The sequence below is a fragment of the Macaca nemestrina genome, chromosome 16 (genome assembly GCF_043159975.1).
Source record: "Macaca nemestrina isolate mMacNem1 chromosome 16, mMacNem.hap1, whole genome shotgun sequence".
NCBI classification, from domain to species: Eukaryota; Metazoa; Chordata; class Mammalia; order Primates; family Cercopithecidae; genus Macaca; species Macaca nemestrina.
In genome coordinates this window covers 37,845,705-37,867,489 of record NC_092140.1, presented here as the reverse complement: position 1 = coordinate 37,867,489, position 21,785 = coordinate 37,845,705, and the positions used below count along the sequence as shown (strand labels likewise).

General features: G+C 38.8%; 1 protein-coding gene across 18 annotated transcripts in view; it reads left to right on the top strand.

Moving 5' to 3' along the window:
- Window positions 1-21,785, top strand: part of LOC105481741 (LIM domain 7) — a 233,405-nt gene that overhangs the window by 163,138 nt on the left and 48,482 nt on the right. For 7 of the 18 annotated variants that reach the window (XM_011741458.2, XM_011741455.2, XM_011741457.2 and 4 more), the window contains 9 exons: window positions 5,997-6,027; window positions 7,238-7,351; window positions 11,625-11,823; window positions 15,254-15,506; window positions 15,831-16,115; window positions 16,444-16,725; window positions 17,023-17,226; window positions 18,454-19,173; window positions 20,150-20,179. In XM_011741458.2, the coding sequence (XP_011739760.2) occupies window positions 5,997-6,027; window positions 7,238-7,351; window positions 11,625-11,823; window positions 15,254-15,506; window positions 15,831-16,115; window positions 16,444-16,725; window positions 17,023-17,226; window positions 18,454-19,173; window positions 20,150-20,179 (2,118 nt within the window). The remainder of the gene's footprint in view (window positions 1-5,996; window positions 6,028-7,237; window positions 7,352-11,624; window positions 11,824-15,253; window positions 15,507-15,830; window positions 16,116-16,443; window positions 16,726-17,022; window positions 17,227-18,453; window positions 19,174-20,149; window positions 20,180-21,785) is intronic. The other 11 variants (XM_011741465.2, XM_011741464.2, XM_071081204.1 and 8 more) reach the window with 5 other exon arrangements.

Genomic DNA, 21,785 nt, shown 5'->3' with positions numbered 1-21,785 from the left:
CTCCTTAGAGTATGCTCCAAAGATACTCTGGGGAAGGCGATGCTGGGTGCATGTGCATGGGCCCAGAGTTAGCTCCTTGGATAAACAGAAGGTATTTGGAAATATTTTTGGTGCAGCCCTAGCCCTAGAACATAACTGGCTGGTGCACTGTGGTAAAACTATAATCTCATCCATTAGCACCTTATTCCCAAACTCGATCATAAATGAAGATACATTTTGGCTGTGTAGGCACCTTTTTCCTCAGATTTTGGAAAATTTAAGGGTATTTGGCCAAGGCAGGCCCTGGTAAACCAAGGATGTGTGGGGAGGGCTGGCTTGGGTCCAACATGGAAGTTTGGACAATGATAATACCATGCCAGTGTGCCTTGCTCTTGGTTTAACCTTCTAGATATTATTTCTTTTCCTTGTTTAAAGCCTTCCATGGCAAACGCGCAAGGAAAGTATAACATAAAAGAGTGCCTTGAATTATTCTTCACAGAAATTTCTCTTCTGAGGAGGAAAACTGTGTGTGGGGGGTGGAAGGGGCGGAGTTGACTGTCCTCCAGCCACTGCCCTGTTCCCTAGTAGTTTGGTTGAGGTGGATAATTTTAAGGAATAGCCTTGAATTGTCTCACTCACTTGTTCTGCTTTGATTAAGCATTCTTTAAATCTCTCACTAAAGCCCAGTGAGGCTGGTACTGTTGTTCCAATTTTACAGGCGAGGCTTTGGAGACAGTGAAGTGATGCAGTCAAGTTCTCACAGCTACTGGAAGTGCAGCCAGAATTTACGTGGAGGTCTGAACCCTAAAGTCCTGCACTCGACCAAGCTTCTTCCTCAGGGAAGGACCCGGTCTGGGATCCCTGAAGAGCCACAGCATCTGTGTGAACTTTTTTTCCCTCGGTCCTTTGGTTAGAAATGATAGTTCTTGATTGATTTGCTACTAGTATTTTAAAACCTTTGGATAAAGAAAAGAGAATCAGACCTAGAGCTTCCTGGTTCTAAGGCAACATAGTAGCAGTGAGGATAAGATGATTACAGCTGGATGAGTTCACCTGAGAGCTTGGGGGCTCCCTTGTTCCTACTCTCTGGCAGAAAGCTCAGATGTCCATGGTGGGCTTATAGTTTCTGGCCCTTTGCCAGGAAGCAAAGGACTCATCAGAGCTATTCCATTAATAGAGTGGAATATTATATCTATGCTATATTTGCTATTTCTTAAATATTAAACATTTAAAAGTTAATGTATGATCCAAGTATAGAGTAAGGGCTGTGAACATACCCAAGATAGGTATTTTTTTTGCAACTATTAATATTTCATATCTACCCTTATTATTATTTTTTTTTCTCTAGATGGAATTGCCCAGGCTCGAGTGCAGTGGCGTGATCTCAGCTCACTGCAAGCTCCGCCTCCCGCATATCTACCCATTTTTAATGCAGATTTGGGTTTCAGTGCAGGTATGGGTTCTTTGGGCTCTGTCTTTCAGAGCTCTGTTAGGAAGCTTTTTCATCACATAGACCAGCATGGAAGCTTTGTATTCAGTCCTTTGAAGTTTGTACAAAGCACTTTGATCTTTGTTTCTGTATCTGTTTTTTGGAGGGATTATTGATTTGATTCTAAAGAATTCCATTTTATTGCAATTTAAGGATAACAGCTTAGTAAGAAGCATAATTATGAGTATCAATACAATTTGAGTCAAAATTGGACATATTTTAAGTAGGTTAATGCAATTTAATTGTTCTCTGACATCGTATGAGTATTTATTATCCCCTGAGCTTTTATCATTTCAGGCTTTTTCTTGCTAATTTACATTTCTATAGGTTAAATAAACTATTTAACCAGAGTTTGAGAGCATCTGTGTGCCATGTACTGTGCAAGGCATTTTTAATCAAATATTTTTATGTGCTTGCCAAGTGGTAGACCCTGTCTTAAGGCAGTTGGAATATGGCAGTGAACAAAATCACAAAAGTTTTTGGATTCAGATAGGGGAGAGAAAAAAATGCATAGAGTAGATGGTTATAAATACAAAAATAAAGCACGGATGAGAGATTGGGTGTGTCAGGTGGGCTAGTTGCAATTCTAAATATTGGGGCCTAGTGATGGGCCTTGCCATCACATAGCTTCCAGCCTTGTAATAATTGTTGTTCTTTGATCATAGTGTAGAGTAAGGGCTATCAACACACCCAAGATAGGTATTTTTTGAAACTATTAATATTTCATCTGTACCCATTTTTATTGTAGATTTGGGTTTCAATGCAGGTATGGGTTCTTCTGTCTCTCCCCTCCTCCTCTGCCCCCTCTCTCTTCTCTTCCTTTTTTTGAGACAGGGTCTCACTTTGTCGCCCAGGCTGGAGTGCAGTAGTGCGGTCATAGGTCACTGCAGCCTTGAATTCCTGGGTTCAAGAGATCCTTCTGTCCTCAGCCTCCCAAGTAGCTGGAACTATAGGCATGTGCTACTGTGCCTAGCTAATTTTTACATTGTTTAAGAGACAGGGTCTTGCTATGTTTTCCAGGCTGTTAATTTTAAGCTCCTGGACTCAAGTGATCCTCCCATCTAGGTGTTTCAAAGTGTTGGGATTACAGAAATGAGCCACTGTGCCTGGCTTGTTTCTTGATGAACACTTCACCATTAGAAGGAAATATCCTTCTAATCTACTGAAACAGAGCGCATTATCCCTGCTTTGTCCAGAAGGAAACCAAAGCTTTGAGAGTCAAGTAAATTGCTGAATGAACACGGTGAGACCCAGATCTGACTCTAAAGCCCATGCACTTGAAGATGTACCCAACTTTGGAGCTAAGGCTGTCTTATATTTCATTCTGAGGTGTTGTGCAGTAAGTTGGCTGGTTCATGGAGTGTGTGTGTTACCCGCGTTACTGAGAACTTCCCCTTCACCGTTGCAGTAGTTCTGTTTTAAAGGACTTTGGGTTATGCCCTGTGGCCACATGACAGGCAAAGGAGCTGCTTGGTTACCGACTTCCATGCAGTGGGTTACATTTGTATGTGACAGAGTAAACTCTGTTTACTCCAGCAAATCATTGACTACTTGAATTCCTGGCCTTGCATTTCAGAGATAGGACACTAATTTGGCTGGTCCATGTATCATGTCCAAGAGCATGTTATAAATGCTCATATTTAGAAGGGAATGTAAAGTGAATAAAAGGTAATAATGGAAGGGTCACTGCTTATTGTGTTTATCACAGAATAGGACATCACTTGTATTTCCAATGATTGTTTTATCATGATAAAAAGTGAAAAGCAAACGAGTGTGTTGGATTAGAAACCTTTATGAGGACTGTGGAAATGAGGTCAGGGGTTCAAGAGAGCTCTGTTTTTCCTTCTGCCTTGAGTGTGCTTATGATCAAAGTGGGAGGATGTTCAGCCCAGTGCATTCTTTGTCTTGGGCATTGATGGTTCTTTTGTGCTTTGGCTAATTTAATGTTTGACATGTGTATATTGGTTATTAGTCTAAAAAAGGGGCTATATATTTGCAACTCTGCTATTTTTTGTTGTCAGTTTCTAGTGACTTTCCCCACTTACTACTTCTAAGTTAAAGTGCTGGGTTGTTTGTTTGCTTGTTTGTTTGAGATGGAGTCTTGCTCTTGTCGCCCAGGCTGGAATGCAGTGGCGCAATCTCAGCTCATTGCAACCTCTGCCTCCTGGGTTCAAGCTGTTTTCCTGCCTCAGCCTCCTGAGTAGCTGGGATTACAGGCACTGACCACCACGCCCGGCTAATTTTTGTCCTTTTAGTAGAGGCAGGTTTCCCCGTGTTGGCCAGGCTGGTCTCGAACTCCTGACCTCAGGGGATGTGCCTGCCTCAGCCTCCCAAAGTGCTGGGATTACAGGCATAAGCCACTGCACCCAGCCATTGCTGTGGATTTTTGTAAGATAATTTTCTTTTTACTCAAGAGATAAGCTATGGTTTGAGCACATGGGCTGTGGAATTTATTCTACTTGTTTACTTTTTTGAAGGATAATATACAGAAAAGTATACATATTATAAATGTACAACGTAAATACCTTTTGGAAACTGAGCACACCTAGGTAGCCAGCTTCCAGATCGAAGCATAAACAGTTGGCATCCTAGTGCCCCATCCCCTTCTAATCTCTTCTGTCATTCTCTTCCCACAAGGGTTACCACTGCCCTGACTTCTAACAGCATTTTTTTGTTCAGCCTGTCTTTGTACTTTATATGAATAGAATAATACAACCGGAACTCTTTTGCATTTGGCTTCTTTTTCTTTCCATTATTTGAGAGGTTGAACTTGTGGTTGAATGTAGTTGAAGGTTATTTTCATTGCCATATGATATTTCATTATGTGGATATGCCATAATTTATCTATCATAATGTTAAAGACATCGACCCTGCTTCTAGTTTTTGTTGTGTTGAATAGTACTGTGATAAACATTCTTGTATATAACTTTTTGTTAACATATGTAAGCGTTTATGTTGGATGTATACCTAGGAATGGAATTATTAGGTTGTATAATATCAATGTATTTAGCTTGAATACATATTACCAAGTGACTTAAGAGTTTAAGTAGTTGTACCAATTTACATTTCCATCAGTAGTGTGAGAGTTCATGAATTTCATTGTTGAAATGTTGTTTTGGGAGGTGGGTGAGAGGTGCATGCTATTCTTAGGTTCATTTCAGTACATGTTTGTTTTCTGAAAAGGAATGGTCTTAGTTGCCTTGTTGATTCTTTGAAAGTTAAGTTAAAAATTTGTCTCTGTGTACTCACATTCTCCTTTTATTTTTTCTTTGTATATATGAATATATATGTGTTTTATGTTGATGTCTTCTACATGCATATATAGATGTGTGTATATTTTATCTTGAAATATACTACTGTACTGTTAGACTGGACAGGCCACTTAGAAGCTTTCTCACTCAGGCTTCTACAAGTCTCTGAATTCACACCGATCCTGCTTAAGTGTCTCTAATGAGGGGAAGTGCTTTCTTTTTAGGATGACCCATCCCTTTGTGAAGAAGCATTTTGTTGCTTCTTCAACACTGTGGTGACATCTGCCTCTTTTTAACTTCTCCCATAAGTATCATACCCTTTCATATGTGAGCAAAAAACCCATGATTCTTATAATACAGTGAAGTTTCTTCAGGCAGAGGTTCATGGCTGTTTTTTAAACTGCCACTTTTCAACATTTGCAGGGTCAAAGTCTCTGAGCAGTTTGCTCTGGGGAACTTGGATGAAAAACCTTATGGATGATGGCAAAAAAACCCCCCCAAAAAACCTCAGTGCAAAGTCGCTTTTATTTTTCTTTGTGTGTGTATGTTTTTTGTTTGTTTGTTGTTGTTGTTGTTTTGATATGGAGTCTTGCTCTGTCGCCCAGGCTGGAGTGCAGTGGCCCAATCTCGGCTCACTGCAAGCTCTGCCTCCTGGGTTCACACCATTCTCCTGCCTCAGCCTCCCGAGTAGCTGGGACTACAGGCGTCTGCCACCACGCCCGGCTAATTTTTTTTATTTTTAGTAGAGATGGGGTTTCACCGTGTTAGCCAGGATGGTCTCAATCTCCTGACCTCATGATCCACCCGCCTCGGCCTCCCAAAGTGCTGGGATTACAGGTGTGAACCACCACACCCGGCCTCTGTGTGTTTTTAAGGTTTTTTCCCCCCATTTCCCAGTTTTTCTTTCATGAACACACTGATCCGCCCTCATTGGGTTTAAACCTTGTTTAAGAAGGAAATACAAAAAATGCATATAACATATTTAAAAATTAGACTAAAACAAATAAAATGAAAAAATAGCACTGCTTTTTATAGAAAACTGACATTTATATTAATGAATATCAATGAATACAGAAAATCAATGCATTATACTTTTGTCGAATCAATGAATATGGAAAAATTCTTCTGATGGAGATAATATGAGCTCTAAGAGATCTGAACTTCCATGTAATATTAATATTCATAGAACTTTAGAAGAAAAATGAGTTTTTTTCTAGCTATAATTAATAATTTAAGGTTCACGGATATTACCTAATAGATATTTTCTTTCTTTACAGGCAAGAAGAGACTGATAGGAGAGTGAAAAATGTAAGATACATTTACCTTAATGTAGCATTATAAGTGGTTTTCACTACCATGTTCTGTAAGAAGGCAGTGAATCTAAAAGTATACTCTACATCTCTTTTCTAATTAAATTTTCGGTTACAAACCAATGAGTTACAAACAGTAGATATGTTTAAATGTATGTATTACAATATATGGTTAGATTGTTCAGCTCCCACTTATAAGGGAGAACATGTGGTATTTGGTTTTCTGCTCCTCCATTAGTTTGCTGAGGATAACGGCTTCCAGCTCTGACCATGTCCCTGCAAAGGACATGATCTTGTTTCCTTTAATGGCTGCATAGTATTCCAGAGCTGAACAATGAGAACTCATGGACACAGAGAGGGGAACAACACACATTAGGGCCTGTCGGGTGATGGGGGGAAGGAGAGCCTCAGGATAAATAGCTAATGCATGTGGGACTTAATAGCCAGGTGATGGGTTGATAGGGGCAGCAAACCACAATGGCACACTTTTACCTACGTAACAAACCTGCACATCCTGCACATGTATCCCAGAACTTAAAATAAAATAAAATTTTAAAACATTTGGTTAGAGTGGTATAAGAGGATAGGTTACATTTAGGAAGCTGTTTGTTATGTGTTAGTAATATGCTAAAGGCAAGTAAACATATTTTAAGATTTTTATAGGAGTAAATAGGAAACTACCAATTTAGACTTTAAGGAAAAGTACTGAATGTTTAAGGGCTCTGGGTAATTGATCAATGTAGACTCATACGTTTTACAATATTTTATGGGAATTGCAAGAATATCTAAAAATGTTGCAGTTTTATTAAAAAGTTTAACATCCTTATTAAGGAAGCTGAGAATTATTGATGTTTAGGTGATCATTCTGTAAGTTCAATGAAAAAATATTGATTGCTTTAAAAGTTTCATTTGTGTTTTCTCTTATTTTTTTTCCTTCTTCATATATACTAGTAGAGTATATGCATGACTACCTTTTGGAGTCTGGACTTTTGGTCTAAGAACTTGCTCAGAGACAGGAAAATTTAGCAAGAAAAATTAAGATTTTTAATGCCTTTTCCCTTTCCCATAAACTTAAAAGAAAGTCTACTTTTCACCCACAGAGTAATATGTGCTATCATTTATCTACAGTACTCACCTACATTTGAGCTTGCAGTTGGTTGCTAATCGACTGATCTTGTTATTCATGGATTTTTTTTTTTTTTTTTAAGGTTTTGATAACATTGTACTGGCTGGGAAGAAAAGCACAAAGCAACCCATACTATAATGGTCCCCATCTTAATTTGAAAGCATTTGAGAATCTTTTAGGACAAGCCCTGACGAAGGTAAGTGAACTACATCTGTGTGAGATTACTGCTGTAATACAGTATCACTACTTTCCCTTCCTCCTCTCTTCTTCTTCTCCTCCTCTATAACAAATATGGCAACTCTGACTCTCTTTGTCCCACTCTCGATTGGACTGAGTAAAGAGGAATGTTACTCATTTACTGGCTTTATATGCTGCCATCAAGGATTGAGTTGGATCTAATCCAGAGCAATTTCCAAGGTAGAGAGACTTGCTTACCTTTTAATTCTATGTAATTTGATGACACATGCATTGATTTCCTTCCTTACACACTTTATGTAGCTTAAGTATTTCTATACTCATTGTAAACTCAACCTGTAGTAGAGAGGTGCTTCCTGGACTGTTAACACGCATGGAATTTACTCAATTTCTTTGTAGTAGTGTGTTCTTATCATAAATGATGGTCTTTAATGCTCACACTTTCATATCCCCACAATTCTACCATGTTGCCTCTGTTTCCTAAAGAGTAGGACATGGTGTTAACTGGAACTTGATATAAGGTTTTTAAGTTAGAATCCTTTGTTTTATACACATTTCTACTCATTCATATTTTGGAATCAATGTGACAGCCTTTTGAATGCTTGAGGACTGTTTGCAGAGAGCCAAGTGCCAGGACTGACTGTAGTTCTGCCAAATCTTCATTTATAAGATCCACATGGGAAAAACGAATTTCTCTGGGTAGGGGTATTTATTCAGGGAAATTTGTAGGACTCTGAAGAGCCCTTTTGTGTAGTCACAATGGTATTTCATCATCTAATTAGTATTCATTGCTTCATGGGTTTCTCTAATGGTTAAATGATACCACACCAGTAAGGCATTTAGCATTAGTCTGTAGCACATCGTAAGGTTGCAATAAATATTAGTTGCTGTGATTGAAAGAAATTTTAGGCCAGGATGAACATGATAACCTTGGCTTGCACCTACCCTGATCTTTAGGGGCCCAGCCACATGTATTATAGCAAGAGATGGGATTATAGAGCCTAGAAGATACAGGTATTCCTGTTCACCACCAAAATGTAAGGAGTCAATAACACTCTATTCAAATTCCTTGAATAAGTTAATTCAGGAAATAGCTGAGATATTAACATGCATACAGATTGTACTAAGTGTCGGGAAAACACTCATGAGAGATTACCTAACCTCATAAAGCACAATTGTCTAAGATAGGTGAGCATATTGGTCACTGCAATGAAGAATAGTGAGACTCTAATGGAGGAATTTCAGGGGGCTTTGAGCACGGGGAAATCCTTGCCTTACAGTTATTTCAGCTAATAACACTTTTGGTTAAAACCTATGTGGGATACTGGGCACAGTGGCTCACGCCTGTAATCCCAGCACTTTGGGAGGCTGAGGCGGGCGGATCACCCGAAGTTGGGAGTTCGAGACCAGCCTGACCAACATGGATAAACCCCATCTCTACTAAAAATACAAAAATAACTGGGTGTGGTGGCGCATGCCTGTAATCCCAGCTACTTGGGAGGCTGAGGCAGGAGAATCGCTTGAACCTGGGAGGCAGAGGTTTCAGTGAGCCAAGCCTGGGCAACAAGAGCAAAACTGTGTCTCAAAAAAAAAAACAAAAAAAAAACCCCAAAAAAAAAAAACAACCCATGTGGGACTTTGGCTTCTGTACTAGGGTTCTCTTTATAGCCTTTGGTCCTTTTAATGACAGTCTGACTTAGGTTGAATCATCCTGGTACAGTGTCTATGCCAGGAATGCTTTATCAAAGACTGTTTCCTGTTACCAGTTTCAAAACCAGAGGAGGTAGATGAAGACCTTATGGTTTATAAAACTATGGTTGTGGTTCCATTCCATTATAATAAAGTAGGGGTAGCTGTTAGAGGCATGTGACTATATCATATGTTTTGTATCAGTTCTGTTAAAATCAAAACCAATGTGTTCATCAGGCATTTCCCATTTAAACGGATAATGCTTACAAACTTATATAAAATACCAGTTAAAAAATCACTGGTGGAAGTTGTAGCACCTCAGTCAGTCATCTTAGAAGTTGGAGGTGACTCATTTTAGTTGACTTGTCAGGGTGCCTCCTTAAAAGCCAGGCACCAGGGCCAAAGGTTATTTTATAACTGAAGTGGCTGTCATCAATAACTTTAACATTTATGAGGTCAAACATCTATCTTGAGTGTTGAACTCTGAGGCCTTAACAACTAAGTGTCTAAGAAACCTGACAGATCTAAACACTTACATTTAAAAAAGTCTTTCTGTATTTTGAGAAGCATTTTGGCGGCACCAGCACTAGGCCTGGCTTCCCCATCTGCTTGGAAGTAGCAGGATGTAAGGTAGGCACTAGCATTTTCATGACAGGATGTCAGCTCTAATGGCAGGGTGTCGGCATCTAAAGCACATGAAATCCCCCTGAAATCTGCTAGACCTTTTTAGTGCTCCAAACAGTTGTCAGACAATTGAATCATGAATTGACGGTATTAGATCAAAAGTATGCCTGAGACAGCTGCTAATTATTCACTACAAACTCTTCAGCTTTTTCATATGTTGAAAATATTTATAATTAAAAATTGAAAGAAGAGTACAACAAATTCCCAGATGTGCACCATCTGGTTCAATTATTACAATTTTCCATACTGGCTTTATCTACATATGTGTTTATCCATCCATCTATGTTTTTACTTAACCATTTTAATATAAACTACAGGTGTATTTCTCCCCAAATACTCAGTATGCATCTCCTAAGAATATGAATATTCTTCTATATAGCTACAATGTTTATTATATTTAAGAAAACTTAGATATTCCCCATTATCTAATGTTCAGTTGACATTAAAACTTTCATACTTGTCTCCAGCTACTTTTCATAGCACTTTTTATTTTGAATCATGACTTAATCAAGGTTCACATAATATGTTTGATTGTTAGTAATTACTAGGTTCTTTAAATTGTCTCTGTATTAGTAAGCTCATCTGAAAGTAACATTTCTGATTTTTACTATGGCAAAATTATCTTCACCGTATAAAACATTGTAGTTACTAGATATTCATTGATTACTATAAGTCAGGACTGCACCATGGGCTTTGTAAATTTTACTCACGTCCTAATGTTTAAAAAGCCAGGTTACATTTTGTCACTAACATTCACCGAAGAATGTTAGTTAAAAGTGCTTATCTTGAGTAAGTTCTATATAATTCACAAACCTACAGTTAACATCATTTGTGATGTTTCTGTGTATCCTTTATATGAGCCAATAAAAAATTAATATTTTGGCCGGGCGCGGTGGCTCAAGCCTGTAATCTCAGCACTTTGGGAGGCCGAGACGGGCAGATCACGAGGTCAGGAGATCGAGACCATCCTAGCTAACACGGTAAAACCCCGTCTCTACTAAAAAGTACAGAAAACTAGCCGGGCGAGGTGGCGGGTGCCTGTAGTCCCAGCTACTCGGGAGGCTGAGGCAGGAGAATGGCCAAAACCCAGGAGGCGGAGCTTGCAGTGAGCTGAGATCCGGCCACTGCACTCCAGCCTGGGCGACAGAGCGAGACTCCATCTCAAAAAAAAAAAAAAAAAAAAGAAAAGAAAAAAAGAAAAAATTAATATTTTATTTAGGTCCATAGAAAATAAGTTATATATGTCAGCAAACAAGTATGCTTCCCTTGATTCAACAAGAAGGATAAGCCAGCTGCCAGGACCTTAGAACCAGGTTGTATAATTAGTGAGAGTACATGAATTCTGTGAAATTTATGCCCACTTGCTCCTTTTTATTTTTCTGGGGGGGAGGGTTAAATAACTTCAGTTGTTAAGGTTTTATGTTATATAAGCCATCACAGATATTTCCTGGAGATAGAGTGAATATAATCTTGTTGATTTATCTCCTTTTGGATGACTAAGTTAAGGTTAGTTTTTCTCTTTGCCTCTTTTCACATTTATTGCTGGAGAACTGTAATAACTGAGTTTAGCATTTCAGTGTTACTCTGTGAACTTTCATTAAACTAGTAATTTTCCTTATTTTTGAATAGAACATATGTACTAGTTTATTAAATAATATTGAATATCTCCTTATTGTTACTTTGAATATTGAATACCTCCTTATTGTGTCAGTTGTGGGGAAACAATTATAAATTTATTTTCTGTTTTTCATCAGCTTTTTTCTATGTCCGACAGAAACCTCATTGCCTTACATGTCAAATGAAACCCAATTTAAATTAGGCAAACAAGCAAGTAATAACCGATTGATGATATTTTTTGGAAGTTTATTTAACTTACTATTCTTTAAAAAATGTTTCTTTAGGCACTTGAAGACTCCAGCTTCCTGAAAAGAAGTGGCAGGGACAGTGGCTACGGTGACATCTGGTGTCCTGAACGTGGAGAATTTCTGGCTCCTCCAAGGCACCATAAGAGAGAAGATTCCTTTGAAAGCTTGGACTCTTTGGGCTCGAGGTCATTGACAAGCTGCTCCTCTGATATCACGTTGAGAGGGGGGCGTGAAGGTGTGTTGTGTTTTGGCTGTCAGTTTATTTGTTTGCATATCAAGGGGGAACTGGGAGCAAGAGAGAATAGAAAAATGGAGCAAAAACTAGGCAGAAATTTCACTTAGAAGTGGATTTTCATAGAGACTCAAGTATAACTGGGGGTTTTGTTATTTTTTTCTCCTTCATGATGGTGATAGTTTCATTTTTGAAAAGTTTCATTTCTGGAAAGGACTGGGAGGTGACAGTTAATTGTGACCTGTTTTATCAGTGATAATCTATCCTGGCTCTTCTGTCTCCAGATTCAGGCTTAATTTGTGTTCACGAGTTCTATAAACTGATATATCTAAACATAGAAAGGAATGTAAGATTCTGCAAAAAAAAAAGAAAAAAAAAAAAACTCTCTTCTAGTTTCTGAGTAACTTTCATCCTTGGCTTTTTTCAAAAGATTAAAAAAATTCCCTTAAGCAAAAACAAGAGAGATATTTTTACAATTATTTCTATAGATGAGAAGAAATGACTGCTATCTATCATGATAGAATATTATGTTAAACTTTGTAGACTGAATAATATACCACCACATAACATGCTGGTAGAAATCCTCTTTTGGTCCTTTCAGGGTCAGAGCTAACCTAGGACAGAGCAAGTGTGAAAGAAACATGTTAGAGACATCTTGTTGTGGGAAGGAACCTTCTTTCAAAATCCCAAGCTTATGGTCAGTTCAGTTATTTCAATGCACATCTTATTCCTGTGGCTACTGGGTATAGCATCAGCAATTTCTGACTGCACATCTCCAGCTATTCAGATTTGACTAGATTGAAATCACAAGTAAAGTTTTTTTGAAATATTTATATGCTTCTACTGACATCAGCGTGAAAACATTGAGTTCTGGCTGTGAATTTCTGCTTGATTGTTAGGGATTTTACATTGCTTGTGTATTTGGAATATTACTTTTCTATTTCTAGATATTTTTCCTGGCATATCTATGACAAAAATGTCAAAAATCAGCAAACTTAAAATAATTGTACAGTAAACACACATGTGTTTGTCACCTAATTCCACCATGATGTTTTACTATGCATGATTTGGCTTATACCCATCTCTCTCTCCTCTTTCTCTCTTTCTCTTTCTCTTTCCCCCTCCCTCCCTCTTTCTTTCTCTATTATAATTTAATCATCTTAGTTTTTGAGGCATTTCAGAATATATTACACTTGTCCTAAATACTTCAGTATGCACATCATTAACTAGAATTTATTATTTGTTTTGCCTCTGAGGTGAAACTTATATAAATACAACATACTGTGAATTTGTTTTCCAAAAAATCAATCAACAATTTATTAAGCATGGTAACAAAAAACCTGAATGCTTTATCTTTTAGAGTAGTAGTTTTTAAAAATAAAAAATGTGAAAGGCTATTTAAGCATTAACCTTTGTAATTACTGCCACATGTATTGGCTGTTTGCTGTCAAGGTGTGACAGATTCATAGCCTAGATGACGATTCCAATACGTTTAAGGAAATGAATCTGAGTATGTGATTCATCTGAGTGGTTAAAGCTGTAAAAGCAGAGGCTGAAATTCTGAACCCGCTGTATTTCTTTGCCCTGACTGAAGAACCTACTCCATGTAATGATGGAATTTATATCTAGCCAAGGAATAAAAGGGGAAAAGATAGAGGGCATGTGGGAATATGCGGGCTTCAGTCAGTTCAGATGCAGTGGCCCGCCCAGTGGTGTGGAATCTAAGGCGTCTTCTCAGATCCTAGTTGGAATAGACACCTGTCCATGTAACCAAAAGCAGAGGGCTACTGTCACATTCCTTTCTGATCTCGGAAATGGGGCTGCAGACCTTTTTTGAAGAGTGTGGAAGTGAAGTCTTGGAAATTACAACTAAGCAGGGAAAAAAAGCCTGGGATGGAGGCACCTGGATGATGAAACTCTTTTGTGATCAGCGTGTTAAAATTCTACTGCTACCCTCTAGATTGTAGTCCTAAATTGATGAGCGCTATAATACAGGGTAATATTTTTAGGATAACAGAATTGCAATGTCACATTCTCTAGTTTTACATGAAAACTCATATCAAGAATGATATTTTTGGGGGAAAAATTATCTGCAGGTACTGTACTGGGCTAAAAAAAGACTTTATCTTAAAAAGTAAAATGGTCTCTTTCTGACTTTAAAATTCCTCATGTATAGATTTTGGCAAGAGTAATTGATATACTTACTGGAAATGAGAGATAAATGTCTGATTTTTTAGAAGGTGGTAAAAAGAAAGCGCCAGTTTATTGACTACTACCCCTCATGGTCATAGCTGCGTTTACTTTCTCTCTTTTACCAAGACTCTACTCTCCTTTTACCGTGTCCCTGTCTCACAGCTGTATGTTAAGCGACTTCCTGTAGACTGTTCTCAGTGTTATTTACTGTAGCTTCCTGCCAGGCAGGAGGGAGGGGAAGAGACTGCCTTTAACTCAGGTTAACCCTGCAGGTGCTCTACCTGCTGAGAGCTTGTAGCTGTCAGGCGCTGTGCACAGCCAGGCCCGGAGAGAACCCTGGTGAGAAGCAAGTAACACTTCCAAACCTTTACCAATGCACAAGAGGCAGGAAGAGAAGAAGGGTGGGAAAGAGAGACAACTTGGCTTGGATCTGTAGTGTTGTTCTCTCCCCTTTTCTTCCTTTGTCTTTAAAAGAGTAGATTTATTCTTCTTCTTTTAAGAAAGCAGATTACTATTTGTATCTATCTGACCTTGAGGTGTATCAAAGGGTGTTCTTTTGAATCTGTGTTTAAATGATTTTGAATCATAATACAAGGTTCCCAGTATAATTTCCATGGCCACTCAGAAGAAACTGAGTTCTGTGCTCTCATTTGGGCATAAGACTTGAGATTCCTTTGGAACTTTAGAAGTCATCCAGTCCAACCTCATATTTAATATCTGATTCTGGTTCATCGGATCTATCCAGACCCTTTACAAGCTTCTTGTTGTTGTTTTGCTTCTCTTTCTACATCCTTCCTGATCTCTCCCCTCACATATATATTGTAGATAGCTGCATGCCTTATTTTAGATTACTGAGTTCCCCTAGAATTACTTTTGCATGTTGTTTTAAGTATCTGTGACTCCATTGCTAGATTTTATTTCTATGTATTACATCAACAAATCTTATGGAAAATCATGGAGACAGAGATCGAGAAGAAAAGGGGCTCACTAGTAAAACAGGACGTTTTCTGCTTAGAGCCTACAACAGCAAAAGAATGTACTGCATGTGCCTCCAGTATGCAAAGCAAGTTCCTCCTAATGGATCTTATCACAACTTCGTGACAAATTTCTAAAAATATTCCCTGCAGTTAGCAGTGGCAGCACTGGGTTTCTAAGGGAAAGACAAAGCAGGCGCACTGTGTGGGTTTCAGTTAGGCGAATAATCTGGAGAGTAAAGCAAATTCTTGTGCCTCCTTTATAGGTTTTGAAAGTGACACAGATTTGGAATTTACATTCAAGATGCAAGATTATAATAAAGATGATATGTCGTATCGAAGGATTTCGGCTGTTGAGCCAAAGACTGCGTTACCCTTCAATCGTTTTTTACCCAACAAAAGTAGACAGCCATCCTATGTACCAGCACCTCTGAGGAAGAAAAAGCCGGACAAACATGAGGATAACAGAAGAAGCTGGGCAAGCCCGGTTTATACAGAAGCAGATGGAACATTTTCGAGGTACTGAAATGGGTGTGATTATTGAGTTTCGTATGCGTTTCGAATGTGGTGGGATGTTAAATGTGGTAAAAAGAATGGCTCTTAAATGTGTTTCATAGATCATATATTAAGCTTGACTTGTGAGAATATTTTTCATCCCTCTATTTTTAGTTATACATATCTTGAAGCCATTTCTTCTGTTTTAGAATGTCAGCATGTGATTTGCTAGGTCTTTTTTTAGATGCATGACTTCAGTTTATTGGTATTTTTCAGCTTACCAGATAATTTATATTGTTCATGATGAGCCCTGCCATGTAATGTTTTTCCTTTTTTGATTGATCTTAGTGGACATGAAAAGAATCCTTTAATTTCTCAGCAAATTAGCAGAACAGAGTGTGGTTTTGCAAATCCAGCTTCCTCTCACGGGGAGGCGTACGGTTTTGAAAGTGGTTCGGACTCTGAGGATGAACGAAGGTTTCCTGACATAGTTTTGGATGACTTAGCCAACCGTAGATTCCAAGTGAAAAAGAGGCCCCAGAATTTCATCTCGAAAATCACCTCTCCTAATTCTTGTCCGCAAATACTTTCTCCTGCTGATATGTTCGCCATGGGGCTGTATGGACTGACGAGGTCAGAAATACTTGTCCTGGATCCAGCTGTCTATCATGCTGCTGATTTTAATTCAGAAAGTAACACCCCAAATTGTTTGTTATGTGCCTCTTTCTTTTAACACAGCTTCTAATGAAGTATCTTTGGCCCATGTGTATCTAGCTATCCTTGAATTAAAATGAGATGCTGTTATAATAAATTTGTCCTAGGAGTTGTGGTGGTGATGAGAATGGGAACTAATTTGCTTTGTTCACAGTGGTGTAAACTTTGTGAACCAGAAAGCATGCTGTTTGTGTGCTGTGTCACAAATGCTCATACAGTGTCTTAACCAGTTGGATGTTTTGAACAGTAATCAGAGGAGGATTTGGGGCACCAATGTGGAGAACTGGCCAACTGTACAAGGAGCTTCAAAGTCCTCTTGTTATTTGGAAGAGGAAAAAGCAAAGACAAGAAGCATACCCAACATTGTAAAGGATGATCTTTATGTGCGCAAGCTCACTCCAGTCATGCCAAACCCAGGGAATGCTTTTGATCAGTTTCTTCCCAAATGTTGGATCCCGGAAGATGTGAACTGGAAAAGAATAAAAAGGGAAACTTATAAGCCATGGTATAAAGAATTTCAGGGATTCAGGTTTGTCATTGTGCATGTTTCTATTACACCATTGTACATTCAGTACCCCAGCTGGGGTTCTATGTGCATGTTTTTTATAATAATAAGAGAGAGAGAGAAAGTCTAATTAGTTCTCTAGTGTCTACAGAACCTATATAATGGAAATGAATTTCTGTTTAAATTTAAACCTGAGGATCTAGATCTTAAAAAGCCCTGTTCCATACATAGTCGTCGCACGGCATTATTTTTAGTAGTTCTGTTTTTCTCCAATTCTTTGTCTCATTCCCTCCTCCTTTCTTTTCTCCATGTCACTCACAGTAGAAGGAATTCAGATTCTGAGGATGAGGACTCAGGTTCTGCCAGAAGCGCCACCGTTTTTAGTAGAGCACAAAAAGCAGAGCGTAGGCTAGACAGCAACTGCCAAAGACCTTCACTCTTGCTGGAATTAGCTACCAAACGGGCTGTAAAATCACCGGACTCCCATGCAGCCAGGAGAAGCAGTAGTGCTTCGGATGAGCCCAGGTGCCCCTGTCTGCATGAGCCTGCCTGCTGGGGGTCTGGCCTCAGACACCCCTCTGCCTGCTTCTGCTGCTCCATTAACCTGGGACCTGATTGCATTGAATCAGGAAACCTGACTCATTTAGTGGACTTAGTACAAAAGCATAATGTATAACATGCTGCTTTCTGTGCAACTACATCAGCTTGGAAGTCTGTAGGATTCAACATTCTTCTTTAGCACAATAATGTGTGAGACAGGATATTTTTACATGTGGCAGTTCTTTTGAAAAGCCAGTTCAAAAAGGCTTGTTAGAAAGTTTACCTAATTTTACAGTTTTGGTGTGTGTGGAGATGTGGAACAAGGAAATAACTTTCAAGTAGAGACTGGGAAGGGCAAGTCTAGGGAAAATGCCAAGGAAAGATTCCTTGAGCTCTTTTACAAAACTTCAGAGCAATTCATTTTCCCTTTTTCCGGCTGATTACATATACGTATTGCATAAAGTGCATGATGCCCAGCTTGTGAAACTTTCAAAGATTATTCCTTCTTCTTCAGGGGGCACTTAGACCACGGTGGCAAATGGAAGGAGGGGTACCAGGGGCCAAACACAGTGGCTTATGTCTGGAATCCCAGTACTTTGGGAGACCGGGGCAGGTGGATCACTTGAGGTCGGGAGTTTGAGACCAGCTTGGCTAAAATGGTGAAACCTTGTCTGTACTAAAAATACAAAAATTAGCTGGGCATGGTAGGGGGCACCTGTAATCCCAGCTACTCGGAAGGCTGAGGGAAATGAATTGCATGAACCCAGGAGGCAGAGGTTGCAGTGAGCTGAGATTGCGAAACTGCACTCAGCCTAGGGGACAGAGCAAAACTCTGTCTGAAAAAAAAAAAAAAAAAAAAAAAAAAAGAAAAGAAAAGAAAAGAAAAAAGGGTACCAGGGAGTGGCTTTTCTGTGTGCCTGGGAGGGGTACTTAGTCTATACTCCAGCCCCATCCGTGGCCTCTATGGTGCCCAACTTTCCTGAGAAGTATGCTCTGCTCTTATTTCTTTAGAGAGTTTCCAGGAAAGTCATGGGTGTTGGATTAAATGCTAGTCTATTCCTAGCAAGAGTCCCCCAATGGTCCTCTAAAATAATTTATCCTCAGTAACTGGCTAGTTGGTCTGCTAATTACCTTTGGCTAGTCGATCTGCTAATTACCTTTTCTCCCCAAACTTAATAAGATTCTCTTTCCTTTTTCCTCTCTGTGCATCAGTCAGTTTTTACTGCTTCAGGCCCTCCAAACATACTCTGATGACATCTTGTCTTCTGAAACACATACCAAAATTGATCCCACTTCTGGCCCAAGGCTCATAACCCGCAGGAAGAATCTCTCTTACGCACCAGGCTATAGAAGAGATGACCTGGAGATGGCGGCCCTGGATCCTGACTTAGAGAATGATGATTTCTTTGTCAGAAAGACTGGGGCTTTCCATGCAAATCCATATGTTCTCCGAGCTTTTGAAGACTTTAGAAAGTTCTCTGAGCAAGATGATTCTGTAGAACGAGATATAATTTTACAGTGTAGAGAAGGTGAACTTGTACTTCCGGATTTGGAAAAAGATGATATGATTGTTCGCCGAATTCCAGCACAGAAGAAAGAAGTACCGCTGTCCGGGGCTCCAGATAGATACCACCCAGTCCCTTTCCCCGAACCCTGGACTCTTCCTCCAGAAATTCAAGCAAAATTTCTCTGTGTACTTGAAAGGACATGCCCATCCAAAGAAAAAAGTAATAGCTGTAGAATATTAGTTCCTTCATATCGGCAGAAGAAAGATGACATGCTGACACGTAAGATTCAGTCCTGGAAACTGGGAACCGCCGTGCCTCCCGTCAGTTTCACCCCTGGCCCCTGCAGTGAGGCCGACTTGCAGAGATGGGAGGCCATCCGGGAGGCCAGCAGACTTAGGCACAAGAAAAGGCTGATGGTGGAGAGGTCAGAGTGTGCTTCTGCAAGGATTTTGCTTGTGATGGATGATCTTGTGTAACTTTTCTCATGCAAGAAAGCAGCTCATCATGTTGCTCCACTCTGCATGTCGCGTGCCATTTTGAAGCATCCCAAAAAACTTAATTTGCTTTGAAAAACGCTCATTTTGTAGAAAAAGTGCAATTCCATATTTGCATATCTCTAAGTAACTTATTTAGGCCTGTTTAAGACTGCATATACATAAACCTTGCCTTTGACTTAAGCAGTACTGTGGTACTATTCACCAATATGAAGTTTCATAAAAATGTTTTCCAACTTATATTTCTGGACTTCTCATGTTCAGGCATTTCTGTAACAGTCTGGTGATAGTTTGGTTTTATGTGTTGCTCACATTTTAGAGTGTCTGATTTTTTTGGGTGGTAAAATTTTCCCTGAAAATATGGCATTGCAAATTTCATTTAACTTAAATTTTTTTTTTGGCCTAGGTTTCTTGGACTATCATTTGTAACTTATTTTTATTTATAAAGTTCAGTGTAAACATTGATGTTAAAATGCATGAATGGTATTTGTTGTCTGCTGAATTTTGTGTGTATGTAATCATGGCCATTTTGATAGTTCGTATTATGCAACTTGCCTTTTTGATGAATGTTCAGTTTGTGGAACTTAGGGATGGACAAATCTGATTAGGTTGAATAAAATTAGAGGATCCAAATCTAACTTAACAGTTCCTGAAAACGGGAAGGCTTTTCTTATGGATTTGTTAGCTCAGAGTAAATTGAGGAAATTCTTCATATTGCTTAATCTGAATTTCCTGAGATAGGAAATTGATGAGAACTTGAGACATGATCAAGAATGTGATGGAAGAAGTGACCTTTTGAGATTTGTCCGTTTCCAATTAGATTCTTAAGTGAAAGACATTGAATGTTTAGAAACTAATATGACTGGGAAAAATGACTTTTTAATTTTTGGTTTTCTGGTTTCTTAGACTCTTTCAAAAGATTTATGGTGAGAATGGGTAAGTTATGTGGTTCACAGTAAAAAATCTGTGCCTATTGTTTGTTCTTTGTATAATTTACTGTATTTCTGGCATGGCATGTCACTAAATGGGGATGTTGTGTGCTGTGCATGAGATTTTTTAAATGGGAAATGTTTGTTTTGCAACCTAATGGCAATATTTCTGTGTCTTGGTGCCCAGTGCATGACAAAATTGTTTTATTAAAAATTTAAACTTTAGCTCCATCCCTTCATTTTTCCTTTTTAAAAATTTAGTGAGTTGATTAAAAGTAACAAAAGCACTTGCCTAAGTTTAGGTATATATATTTTGGTATTTGGTTGCTACATGGATTAAAATTCTGATTTATGGATGCTAAAGCCCAAGTTACTACATTTTAGAAAATCAGCGATGGAAAAAGAATATTAGTATTTACTTCGAGTTTAGAATACACCCAGTTGACATTATCCATATAATCGGCCCACTGGGAACTTCATTAGTAGGGATGCGTTAATCCTCCCTAGGTGGTATTTGGAAGTATTATATTTTCAAGATTCCTGATTAGGAAAAAAAGGTATAATATGGTTATGTTTATGGTGCAAAATTGGCCTTCAAAAACTGCAAAAATCTTCTTAATTTCTAATGTCATTGTCGCAAAAACTACATATTTTTTTTTTTGAGACGGAGTCTTGCTCTGTTGCCTGGGCTGGAGTGCAGTGGCGCAATCTTGGCTCATGGCAACTTTCACCTCCCAGGTTCAAGCAATTCTCCTGTCTCAGCCTCCCGAGTAGCTGGGACTACAGTTGCATGCTACCACACTCTGCTAATTTTTGTATTTTTAGTAGAGACGGGGTTTCACCAGGTTGGTCAGGCTGGTCTCAAATTCCTGACCTCAGGTGATCCATCCACCTCAGCCTCCCAAAGTGCTGGGATTACAGGCAAAATCTACATTTATAGTAAATCATTTATTCATTCTTAGTACAAAATCACAAGGTGGCTGTATCTTAATATTTTCCACCAAACTTTCTGTAACTTTGTGTATCTAAGGGCCAATAGTGTTTGAGCAAGAGGAAGAGAGTTAAAGGATGAAAATGTTTTAATCTGCTCAGGCCTTAGTAGCTAAGTGTCTTCCCTTACAAGGATTTACTTCATCTATAAGAATCTCTAGTTTTGATAGCTTTTTATAATTTTGATAATTCAGAAATGTTGGAAGCTACTAAACATAAAGCAATGTAACCATTCTAGATGCCAAAGGTGTAACTGAGCCATAGGCAACAAATTGCAAGTACTTGTTAGCCACTGATTTTAAAAACCAGGGTCCCTGCATGCTTTCTGTGTGCCATGCAAAGGCACATTATCCCCTTTCCAGCTCATCTGCATGACGCTTAAGCATTTGCTACTTTCAAGTCATAGGAAAGCAGTTTTAACTTGATTAAAAATCTCTTTGCAGCTTTAAGCATGTTGAATTGTAACTTTCAGAAAAATTTTCATTTGTAAATTAAATATAACTTTATAATGTAAGCAGCTCTCAGAAATAGTTGCTTTTCTTAAAGGGAATACAAGTACCCAGAGTACAAGTATGTGTTGGGAATGCCAACATGTACAACCATTTCAGTGGCTGGATGTGTTC